The following is an 11,976-nucleotide window of genomic DNA, read 5'->3' as shown; positions in this document are numbered from 1 at the left end:
GCGGGGACTGTGTGATGGAGGAGAGAGGCGTGCAGCGTGAGGCCAAGTTAAATGATCTCAGAGATGCTGGGTCTCCTCAGGAGGTTAAATGGCCATCTGTGATCCTGTACACACAGGCTGGCTCAGCTCCCACCTTTGGTTTGTCCCTCTCTTTCCATCGGCCTGTTTGGGTCCACACTTCACCTTTTTACTTCTATCCTTCAAAGCAGTTATAATAAAATATTTTTACAATAATTTGTTAAATAGCAATGTGAAACAGTGTGACAGTGTGAAAGGGGTTCACTCACAGTGATGAAACTCCTGAATCTGCAGCTCACCTCAGCTTTAAGGAGCTTTACAGTGAATTTTAGCTCATCATTTAGCTGTTTTGGCCCAATACTCTACTGTTTTGGTTCACTCTCACTGCTCTCATAGTGTTGTTTTCAGGCGCAGTCACTGTACAATACCTGTGCAGCACCAAATGTCAGATACAGTTAGTACTAGCTGGTGAACATAATGGAGCATTTAGCCGCCAATGACGAAGATATTTCCCTCAGGAGCTGGTGGAGACCAAAAGGAGAGCTAAAATAGAGTGAATATTGGACTTGAATCCATCAGGTGGGCAGATATATGACTCAAAATGGATGATAATGTTGTGCCATGACTGCAGCTGTTCGACAAGATCAGCTTGAAAGGTGCTGATATGTCAGTGCAGTGCTCACACCTTGTTTCTGCTGCCCACAAGTGGCCAAAACAACAAAACACATAAAACAAAAAATAGTTATTGCAGGTTTGATGGATTTTAGTTAAAGGGAAACCATAATGATGGCATGAAACCACAGCAAAAATAGGAGAGAGAAATAAGGGATATGATTAGACAACAAAACAAGCTACAATTATGGCCGTGCTAGCAGCTCTGTGCTTGGCTACAGTGCTGCCTTGGGCTAAATGCTAACATCAGCAAGCTAACATGCTCACGGTGACAATGCTAACATGCTCATGTTTAGCAGGTATGAGGTTTACCCTTGGATGCATTAAGGGACTTCTTTTCATACTAATTACAGCGGCTGAGGGAATGTTTTGCTGGTATTCAGTCAGAAGTATAGGACAAATTTGGACCTGATGGTGGCGCGAGATGAAAAGCTAGTGGATCACCAAAGATATTGTTATTAATCCTTTAGGGAACTTTAATTTTTGTGCAAAATTTCACAGCAATCCAGTCAAGCCATTAACGGCCAGCTTCATGGTGAAATCTAATTATTTTATCTATACAATATGTTGTAGTGTGCTTAAATTTGGTTTTGCCTGCATGGGAAGGCGTGCTTATTTTTATGTGGCAGGCATGCAGATGATGCAGGGAAACAATTGCCACCATAATGCAGAAAAATGAGCAGCTGTAAAACCCAAACCTGCAAGACCTCATGTGATTAAACACAAGACAGTGATAGCGAGAGATACTGTAGTTCATGTTCTGACAGAGGGAGGAAAAAGAGAGACAGAGAGGGAGAAAACCAGGGCAACTATAAATAGCACCTTAGTGATGAGGGGAGAGAGGAAAGGCCACAGAGAGACTGAGAGGATGGAGAGACAGAGAGGTGAAAAACAGACCTGAAGAACGAGACGCTGCCTCAGCCGACGTACCGTTCACAACCCAAAATTATTCTTTTATTCATTACTCAAACAGCGGAAGTCAGAAAACAACCAGTGCAAGTGCAACACAGCCATGAACATAATTATAGTAATAAACCCCAAGAGAACCACATGTACACAGGTAATTTTTGGCTCCTTGAACAAGCAACCCATCGCATTTACAAGCTCAAAAACAAAAGAATGAAAAGAAAGTGAGGAACGCATCTCCCAGCTATGTGGTAAACAGCTACGATTCACGTTGCTGAGAGCAAAAGAGTCCTATCAGAAAGCACAGAGGGAGATATAGCCTATAAACTCTGTATAAACTAGATATGCTGGGAGTGACTCTATTCAGTAGACACACACTCACTGCAAGAGCCTTCTGTACAATAATAATACTAAACAGCACTGAGCTTCATCAACTCTGTATACACTGAAATATCACTGTCAATCATATAAGGGCAGGGCCTGGATTTATCAAATCTCTGTTCTTTAAAAGTAAAAACCTTCACTTTTACTCACTGACTTAGAGGAATGATTTGACATTTTGAAAAGTACACTTATTTATGCTGCTTATTTATGCTTTCTTGCCGAGAGTTAGTTTGATATCGCACTCATATCGCGTAGTAAATATGAAATAACAAGAAGCTAGTTAGCATAGCTTAGCAACAGGGGGAAACAGCTAGCCTGGCTTTGTCCAAATGTAATAAAATCAACCTACTAGCACCCACAAAGCTTACAAATTAACATATTATTTCTCGTTATTAAATACATACAAAAATCAAACGACATTTAAGAGCTGCTGAGAGGAAGATTTTATCATCTTTGGACAGAACAATGCTAGCTGTTGCCCTGTGTCCAGTCTTTGTGCTAAGCTAAGCTAACATCCTCTGGCTGTAGCTTAATATTTAGTGCACAGACATAAGAGCGGTATCAATCTTTTCATCTAACTCTTCAAAAAGTATTGCTTTAAGCCTGATCTTGTTGTTTTAGATAACTCTAATTTTAGTAAATAATATGTTATCTGAGGCACACACTAGTTTTATCCTTTTATTTATCGCTCCTGCATTATGTTTTTTTAAATAATTAAACAATAAGGCATTTGCTGAGTAAGACCCTGTATCTGATTGGCTGTTCCTGCTCTGAACATGAATGTAATTAATCCCCTGATCACTGGAGAGATTTTCTGAAAAGTGGCTCTCTGTAAATGGGAATAAGTCACTGGTAAATGTGTCTTACTGTTTAGACTCAGCACAGAACTTCTTTTTATCGCCAATTCAGCTTTTTAATTTTGGTAAAGTTTGATAAATACAGGCCCAGATGCGTTAAATGTAGTTAATATTATACATTAGTGATAATCAAATGTAATAATAATATTAATAATAATATATAAACTACAGAGCTGTATTTATAGTCTCTTTTCGTGTTCATTGTCAACAAACACAAGTTTCATAATTTTTAATATCTCTGTATAATTCTTTTAAAAATATCATCATCACAGGGACCAACACAGGAAAGGAGGAAGAAGAAGGGAAATATCAATAGGTCCAATAACTCATGTGGGGAAAGATAAAAAGAGAGAGGAAGGGGACCGGAGGAAAGATTTCATAGAGCGGAAAGTGCTACAATACAGGCAGTAATATTGTCCCTCTCTCTCCTATTGAAAACATTCATTTTCAGTTCTCCCATAACGTCACATGATAGTTCATATTGTAATGTTACAGCTCTTACAAACAACAGCACGCCTGCTGCTCAGAGCTACGCTACATTATGGAAACCATGTCGGGTTGACCCTGACTCATTGTGAAACAGCGTTACAGGAGCTCACAGCTGCACGTCTAGCCGCAATATTTAAGACAAATGGAAACAAACTGAGGATGACATGCAGGGTTATGTTGCCTTATAAGTCTAACGTTGCACTAAAGTTTCATATACAAAGTCTGATTGATTAAATAGCTAAGAGATGTGCAACACAAATAGGCCAGAACACTTCTAAAATACCTGCAAAAACAATATTTGCAAACCTATGATTCAAATCATCTAAACTGTCTCCGTTTCTTGTTTAGACGATAGCTTGTTTGACATTTTGAAAAATACTGTACCACACACTTTTACATTTTAGGAAATGTTCCCACCAACAGCTGGGAGACAAGCTATTTTTGCATGTTAGCTTAAATTTATATTCATCATGCACTATAAGAACAATGAATGTAAGCAGCTGCGTCATCCTCCCACTAAAAAGTGCAAAATCATCGTCGTCGGATATCAAATTTAAGCCAATTTCAAAGTGTCACATAGCTGCATTAAACTTGTGATATACTGTAAATTATAGCAGACACAGTCAATGCATGGGTAGATATTGAATAAATTAATAAATAAGAGATTCCAAATAAATTAACAAACATATAATCCATAAGTTATGTATCATCTCATCCGACTAAAATGTCCACGTAACATACGCACAACCAATCTGAAATAAATACTCTGTTTGGTTACATTAGACACTGTCAGTCCAGTCTCCATTTGGTGTGTTAAATGTCTATTGATCACCCCCTCTAACACTGAATCAGTCTGTCCGAGCGTATCAGCAATAATACTAGTCTGTAAATGAACACGCTTTCAACATGGCACTTTTTTTTGTTGTTTTTAAAGAAGAAAACACGTGTATACTTGTACGTAAGATTAAAATGTGCGTTTAACTATCCTAAAAATAACTCTGCGTGGACCCATTTAGAAGGTTTTGTTGGAATATGTAAAACTGAGACACAGTGACCTATCCTCTCATCTAACTGCAGCATCCGTATGAATTAATCAGTGTCAAATGAATTGTTAATGCAAGGAGCTTTGTTTCCCTCTTGCAGCTCATATCTGAGTGTAAATATTAAGCGGTCGCTGTGCTAACAGCAATACTGGACCTCATTTGACAGCTGCTTGTATTTGGCATTTGAACATCGGCTGTGATTGGTTGTTTTTGGTCATCGGTGTGTGTTTGTTGGCAGCGGGTTAGATCAGAGCTGTGTGTGTGTGTGTGTGTGTGTGTAGCTGTACACAGAGGGCCAGCAATGCGGTAGCAGTTTGTGTGCATGTTCAGTGCTCCTATTTCCTCCAAACGATTGAGAGTAGTTAGCTAGCTAATATATGCCATGATTTCCCATCTGTCTGACGCTGCGTGGAGTTATGGCTCCCAGTCGTCATCGTGGTGCTGCGAGGCGATGATGACTACCACGGTGAGGATGGTGCACAGCACAATGGAGGCGATGCCAACAGCCAGGCTGATGAAGGAGAAGTTGCGCGCCTCGCGGGATGCTATTTCCGCCGTCACCATGTCCCCTCTGGCTATCGCCGTGCGCACCTAAGTGATGCAGGAGGGAGGGGATGGGTGTGTGGGAGAGAGGAGAAATTAGAATAAATGTTATATAACAAGAAGATGCATGAGTGGGAGCAGGAGAGAGTCTAAAACACCATGAATGGATCGATTTCACTGCAGCACAGCCTGAATGTGCAGAAAGAGGCCACTCCGCACAACATTAACACACCATAACAACATATACAGCTCAGACCGGTGGGTCCATGCCTTGTCAGCTCAGCTCAACTCAAAGCCAGCTGAGCAGGCCCAGAGGAAAAAATCCATTCTATCCCGTTGCACCGACAATGGTGCAGTTACGTAATGTGGTCTGTCATGTGCATGTTGGTCAGCATGGCCTGCCGTTATAGAGGCAAACAACAGGCATCATGAGGTCTGAGAGCCACCAGACTGAGCCTTTACATTTGCAGCATCACACTCAATTTAACTTGTATGTTAGAAGGCATCTTGAAAGGTAAAAGAGCAAACTGCGACTTTTAATGCAGAGGTCATATGCAGTAGACGACATTGCTCCAATTTTCAAGCTAATTTTGAGCAGGAAAAGCATTTTGTTACCCACAATATGAATTTTGTTGGAAAAAGCGTTGCATTAACACCATATGCCAGCAAGATCTATGTGATAATGCGTCATCTATATCCATGCTAGCAGCTCTGTGAGGCTTCACTGGTGCTTTGAGCTAATTGCCAATGTCACCATGACAATATGCTCACAATGACGACGCTCTTCATCATGTCCTACATCTTAGTTTAACATGTTAGCATGCTTAGCAAAGCAAGACAAAGCAGACCTGCAACTGAGGCTGATGGGAAGGTGCTTTGTCTCGCAGATGTTTGGACAAAAGCCACGGTTTGAAAAATGAATTTTTGCAGGCACTTAATGAAAAGTGGACGATTATTACAATTCATCCCGAGGGAGACATGAATGTGTGGACCAAATTTTATGGCAATTCATCCAAACGTTGTCGAGACTTTTCACTCAAAAATACAAATTCCACCTCCTGCTGACACAAGAGGAAAAGTCAGGGGAGTCATCATCTGGAGATCCTGAACGTCACCATCTAATCTCAGCAGCTGTTGAGCTATTTCAGTCTGGACTGAACAACTTGCCTTCCTTGCAGCCATGCAACTAGCATGACTAAAAACCATCATCCCCACTTGTAACTACAAGGTCTTAATGTGACTGAAATAAGTGCAATTCATAGTATCTCACTTGTCTGCATACTCTTTATCACAGTGTCTTTCTAAAAGGCAAGTACATTTCTGAAGATAAAGTGATGGGGAAAATGACTTTAGGATGCAATTACATTGCCAAGTCCCCAGTGAAGGCGTCATTATGTTAATACAACTCAAGGATCAAAAGATGTGCCATCAACCTGCACTGCTTTGATGATCGCAATGATGCCTGTCGGCCAGAAGCAGCAGACGGTGGTGAGCACGGCGATGGGCAGGTAGTCGTGTGGCGGTCGACGGTCCATTAGGGTAATGCTGGGTGGCATTTGCATGGGATGAATCTGGCCCGGTGGGATCCCTGGGTGGCCTCCCCCGGCTGGCATATAGGGCTGACCCTGAGCGGAGGAAGAGAAGAAAACAGAGGTTAAGTGCAAGCTTTCTAAAACATTCGAGCTGATGTAGAGCAGCTTACAAAGCACTCTCCACTCAAAAGACACCGGAACAAGGTGACAGTCAAAGAGGACACTTTTACATTTTCATGCATTAAAGAGTCTTGCATGGCTCAGCTTTAGCAGCAGCGAGGCAGGAGATGTCTTAACAAAACGATGATTTATTTGTGAGATTGCAGCTAGCCTGCAAGAGTAGCGCGATGCAGCGCCGATGTGGCTCTTCATAATGTTTTCCTTGCATTAAATTCTCGCCCCTGTATTCTTGCATGCAAGAACGCAGCGACACGAACATAAATTAGACACTGCACTAATTCTAAATATTTATTTTATTAAAAGTCAGCAATGAAGTTCCTAATAATGATCTTGAGCATTGATTCACAATCTGCTTAATCACTGATCAACTCTGTTACCAGCCAGAAAACTGCACACCCAAAGAAACAATGCAGACACAAGTTATTTAATGCAATATAAATGTAGTTTTTATAAAAGCAAATGATATGAGTGATCAGTCAATTCACTGAATATTGTGCTGCATGCTTTTGTATCTGTCTGCACTGACAAAAATAACCAAATAAATGAATAAAATCAACAGAAACCAAGTTAGCTGTGTCAAACATTGCTGCAAACATTTTTATTTTGAACTCTCATCTAACTCTCATCATGAATAATGAGCTGAAAGATGTCTGAAATCGTAAGAGAAGCTCTGGCTGCTGTCAACTTTCATGCCTGTGAGATAAAAGCTTGATCTCTAACAACATGCTAACTTGAACAAATGTATAATTTAGAAGACACAAAATCGAGGGAACACTTCATTTTACAGCTCGGTAATTTTTCTCAGAACTTTCAAATAATTCATGAGATGATTTCCTGGAGAGAATGACTAATGATTAATGGTATATTAATTGTCACAATGCAGATAAAATTATTAAGGCGGTTTCTCCAGAAATCAATCCTTATTACAAACTGAGGAAACAAAACACTGTCTTTATTGTTCCTTTAATTCATCCACAATCACAAGAAACTTCCTAGTAAAATATGAGTAAACTATGTTTCCGGACGGAAAGCATAAGAACTATTATCCGTGTTATGAGGTGGAGAGAATAAATGTGCTGAATTTTGAACAGAGTCTGGTGTAATTCTGCAGCAGCCTGATGCCAGACCTGTGAAATCTTTAAAAAGCACTTTACTTGTCTGTGACTCACCGATGCCATGGGGTAGACAGGAACGTAAGCTGTGCAGGGCTGCAGCTGAAGCGGGTAGCCCGGATGGAGGTATCCTACAGGGGGGTGAGGCAAGGTGCCTCCGGGGGCCTGGGTCTGGACTGTGTAACCCTGCGGGGCCCCCTGGGGTCCCAGCGGGCCGCAGTGGAACTGGGTTTCTTGGAGATATCCCTCTGAGCCTGGGGGAGGAGGCGGAGGAGGGTAGTTGGGTTGGGTGCCCGGTGCAGGCTGCATGTTGGGGTGTTGGGGCACGTTGGGGTCTTGCGGGCCGGGGAGGTACGGAGGAGGCTGCATGGTCTGACGGCCAGAGTCATCGAGACCTGAGAGATGAAGAAGAAGAAGAAGAAGAAGAAGAAGAAGGAGGAGGAGGAGGAGGAAAGATAAGAAAAAAGCAGGTAGGAGAGGAGTCACAAATAGAAAAGCAGAGGAAGAACGATAAAAGAAATGGATGTCAGACTGAGGGCCTGTTATCTAACTCGAGCACCGTTACAGCACATTTGTCGGCGTGTTGAATGTCTTATCTCACTGTTGAGGAGGGAGAAACAATTACAGAGAACACAGCTCCAAAAGCAGCCACAAAGACAGAAAACCTGCTTGGTCTTTGTGCTAATGATGACAGTGATTGACACTTTGACCTCCAAAGAAGAAAGACATTTTTCTCTCCTTCTAATTTCAAAACCAGTGTTTACTGGCTGTCAGAAACGTGCCATTTCTGAGATGAAGAGCCTCCTCTGATGTTCTGTCTGCCTGAAGCGTCCGTCTGCTTTTGGACGTCTGAACATTTCATGCTCACACCTCTGCTCCCTTTGCGTTCGCTTAACGTTGAAAAAGACTTGACGGGGTGTCGTGTTTTCACGGTGGGGAAGCGTCCGAGGGTGCGGTAATCCATTTTGACAGGGACATGAGGGAGAGAGATGGATATAGATGGAGGTGAGGACGGAGGAGTGAGCGTTTGATAGGACAGAGGAGCGAGAGCGGAGCTGCGCGAGCGATGAGGGATGACGACTCCTGCTCGGGGACCGGCTTTACGTAACAGACCCCAAACCCTGTCACAAGCAGGAAGTGGACCAGAAACAGACAGAGGGGAGAGGAGCGAGTGCGAGCGCGAGGGAAGGGACACCTTTAAAAGGTCATGACGAGACGTGACGAGCAGCCTGGCAGAGGGAGAAACATGTCTGTGTTTGTCCATTTAAAAATCTGTCAAGACAGAACTGAGAGAAGAAAAGCTAGAGAGGCGGAGGGTGAAAGCCGGGCTGTAGGTCTGCGGTTCTTTATGTAACTGCCAGAGTTAAATGGAAGGAGGTCTCATTAATAAGTAGCAAAATTAATTCAATAATTAATTTCTCCTCTATTTAATGCTTTTAAGACTAGAACAGCTGGTTTATGCTCAGCTGCACATTTCAGAAGCTTTCACTCACTGTTTTAACATGTGAAGGGGAGTTTTTTCATGGTCAATTCTGAGAATTTGGGCTGTTTCGCCTCCAAAACTTGACTTCTGTCAGACAACAGTGGAAAGAAAACATCCAAAATACACATTTAGGTTTTATCTTCGTTCAGATTTTTGTTCTGGAAATGTAAATCAGAAGATAATTAATTAAAAATGAAAAATTTAAACCTAAATTTCAGAAAACTTGTAATACAAAAAAAAAAAAAATATTGTCACCATGTGAGAAATCAGCTGGGGAAGTTTCCACATTAACTGTTAACTGCTTTCAATGAATTACTAATCAAAGTTGTTGATGATTTCTATCAAATTTCAACACTTTTTAATTTAGTTTATTTCCCAATAAAGACATCAACATTCATCATGTAACTGAATATTCACAAAGCAAATTTAAAATACTGACATTTACCAAAACAAATGAAAACTACTGTGTTTGTTCGCACAGAAACGTAATGCTATACTGTAGCTCTCACCTGAAAGTGACGTAGCCCACATGTTACTACACACACGTGTACTGTGGTGTGATGTAACTAAGTACATTTTTAGGGTACCTGTACTTAACTTCCATCTTATTCAACTTTATACTCCACTCCATTTGTCTGACAGCTTTAGTCACTGTTCAGATTACACCTTTTCATACCCTTCCTTCCAAAATGTGGTCATTTTGAATGTTCAGTGTAAACTGAAGGATTCTCCTTCTTCTTCAACTGAGACTAAAAACTCTGTTGGTTTAGTTGTAAACTGTAGAGATACGCGGTTCTCACTGGACTGCGACGCTGATGTTATAGAATATGATGCATTGCCGCAGATAAAACAAACCAAAAGCATATAAAGCAGCTAAAAAGAGCTCAACCTTAAACAGTGACAGCAGTAAAATACAACATACACGTTAACACAGCAGTGATATTAATCCACAAACACCATGTGTGACACTAAAACACTGACTTTACTGCACAATGACTACTTTACTTTTGATTCTTTAAGAGAATTATGCTGATAACACTTATCTAATTAAGTAAGGCTTGGACTGCAAAAACAGCTCCCTGATTATGGATAATTACATAACAAAGAGCAGTATAAAATATTTAAGTCAAGACACTAGTGCCTGTTTTTAGCGATACGAGGGCCCTTTGTGGGATAGTTAGAATTAATCCTGCTGGTGTCATGACTTTGAAATAATATCTAAAGTTTATTATCATATATTTTTAAGACTGAGCACTGCTGAATTTACATGGACCAATGTCCCTCTCAGTGTGTTTGCAAGGTGTGATTTCCCTGTAGAGCCTCACCTGCTGCACCCTCACTGATAACATCGCAGGTCTCTGGATCATGGGCCACACAGCGAACGAACAAGTGTCACATTTACAGCCCAGACTGCAGCCTCCCTTTACAGCATCAGAGGCAACTTCATGCGTTTCATGGTGACCTTTATTCCTTGATGTGCTCACTGTACAGCTGCGGCTCTCCGGGGCTTTGAGCTCCAGCAGTATTTCAGCAGTATTAGTATTAGTACTGTATTAGTATCAGTATTTAACATCCCAAAAGAATGGAGGAAAAAGCCGGAAAGACGAGACAAAAGGTCTTTTTTTTTGTGCACCAGACGTTGAGGATTATTAATTAAGGCTGTTAACACGCGCGCAAGTGCAGCCGTGCACGCGCAAAGGACACCCACACTGATGTCTATAGTCAGGAGAGATGCACGTAGGCCTGTGCGTAATGATGATAATGAGGCACACAGAGGAGAGGAAAAATAACTGTGACTCCAGCAGAGAATAAAGCACATTCATGTACGAGTAACACAGGAAGTCTTCGTTTTTAAGCACATGCTAATTAGAATCCTGACAAAAGATAAAATAAAAATAGAATCACATAAAGTCTGATAGCGTCGCTTTAAACTCTCTATTGAGCACCATGGCTATAACGTGAGGCCCTGTGGTGCCCCCCCCCCCCCCCCAGGCTGCACCCACACAGCGGTGCATCATCCTATAGAAGCAGCGCCGTGCAGCTCAGCAGCGGATGGAGATGCAGATGACAGAAAAAAAAAAGATCTCATCAGCCTGATATGTACCCGCGGATCAAGCAGACCTTCAAAAATAACCAAACTGTCACACCTCTGCGGGGGGGGGGGGCTGACAAGTGGCTCAGTGAGGCTGCCAGTTAACACATTTAACACAATTAAAAACAGCTCACCGTGTTTTTCCGACGACATGTTTCCCGATCTTCCGTCCTCCTTTGATCGGATGTATTTGAACTGGTGGTGCTGGGGGTGGGGGGGTGGGGGGAATCGCTCCTTTCGTGCGCGATGATGCGGACTTTTACTCCAAACGTGTGCAACCCATCCTCAAGATGTCTTCATCTTTCAATACACCCACTGACAATAACTTCAGCTGTTTTATTATTAAAAAGTGGAGGCAGCTCACCGCCAGCGCGCAGCTCTGTGCAGCAGTCCTCCCCTCCTCTGCCTCTCTGTGTGGCTGGATGTCTAATAAGGTTTCTCCACTAACGCGTCACTGTACATTGAATTAATCAGACACAAAGCTATCGTTGTCTTAAAGCGACAGCCCGGACTGGGGGACCGCTCACGCACCGCGCTGGAACATCCCATCACAGCCCAACAAAGAGCCACGCATGTCTTTCCTTGCGTGACGTTTCACCACCTCAGCTTTCCCTCTCACGCACGCTGTCCTCACATGATATTTCCTTTTTTTTCTATTCCCATGA

The 11,976-nt window shown here is 42.1% G+C and overlaps 1 protein-coding gene across 1 annotated transcript; it reads right to left on the bottom strand.

Moving 5' to 3' along the window:
- Positions 1–1,617: 1,617 nt before the first annotated feature.
- Positions 1,618–11,926, bottom strand: prrt1 (proline-rich transmembrane protein 1). The gene is made up of 4 exons (XM_070984643.1): positions 11,446–11,926; positions 7,794–8,131; positions 6,346–6,537; positions 1,618–4,960 (listed from the first exon to the last, which is right to left on the bottom strand). The coding sequence occupies exons 1-4, from the start codon at positions 11,462–11,464 to the stop codon at positions 4,784–4,786; spliced, it is 726 nt and encodes a 241-aa protein (XP_070840744.1). The 5' UTR covers positions 11,465–11,926; the 3' UTR covers positions 1,618–4,783.
- Between the last annotated feature and the right edge of the window lie 50 nt (positions 11,927–11,976).

The sequence above is a fragment of the Chaetodon trifascialis genome, chromosome 17 (genome assembly GCF_039877785.1).
Source record: "Chaetodon trifascialis isolate fChaTrf1 chromosome 17, fChaTrf1.hap1, whole genome shotgun sequence".
NCBI classification, from domain to species: domain Eukaryota; kingdom Metazoa; phylum Chordata; class Actinopteri; order Chaetodontiformes; family Chaetodontidae; genus Chaetodon; species Chaetodon trifascialis.
Note: the sequence above shows the minus strand (reverse complement) of the source record. Positions and strands in the feature narration are given on the sequence as shown.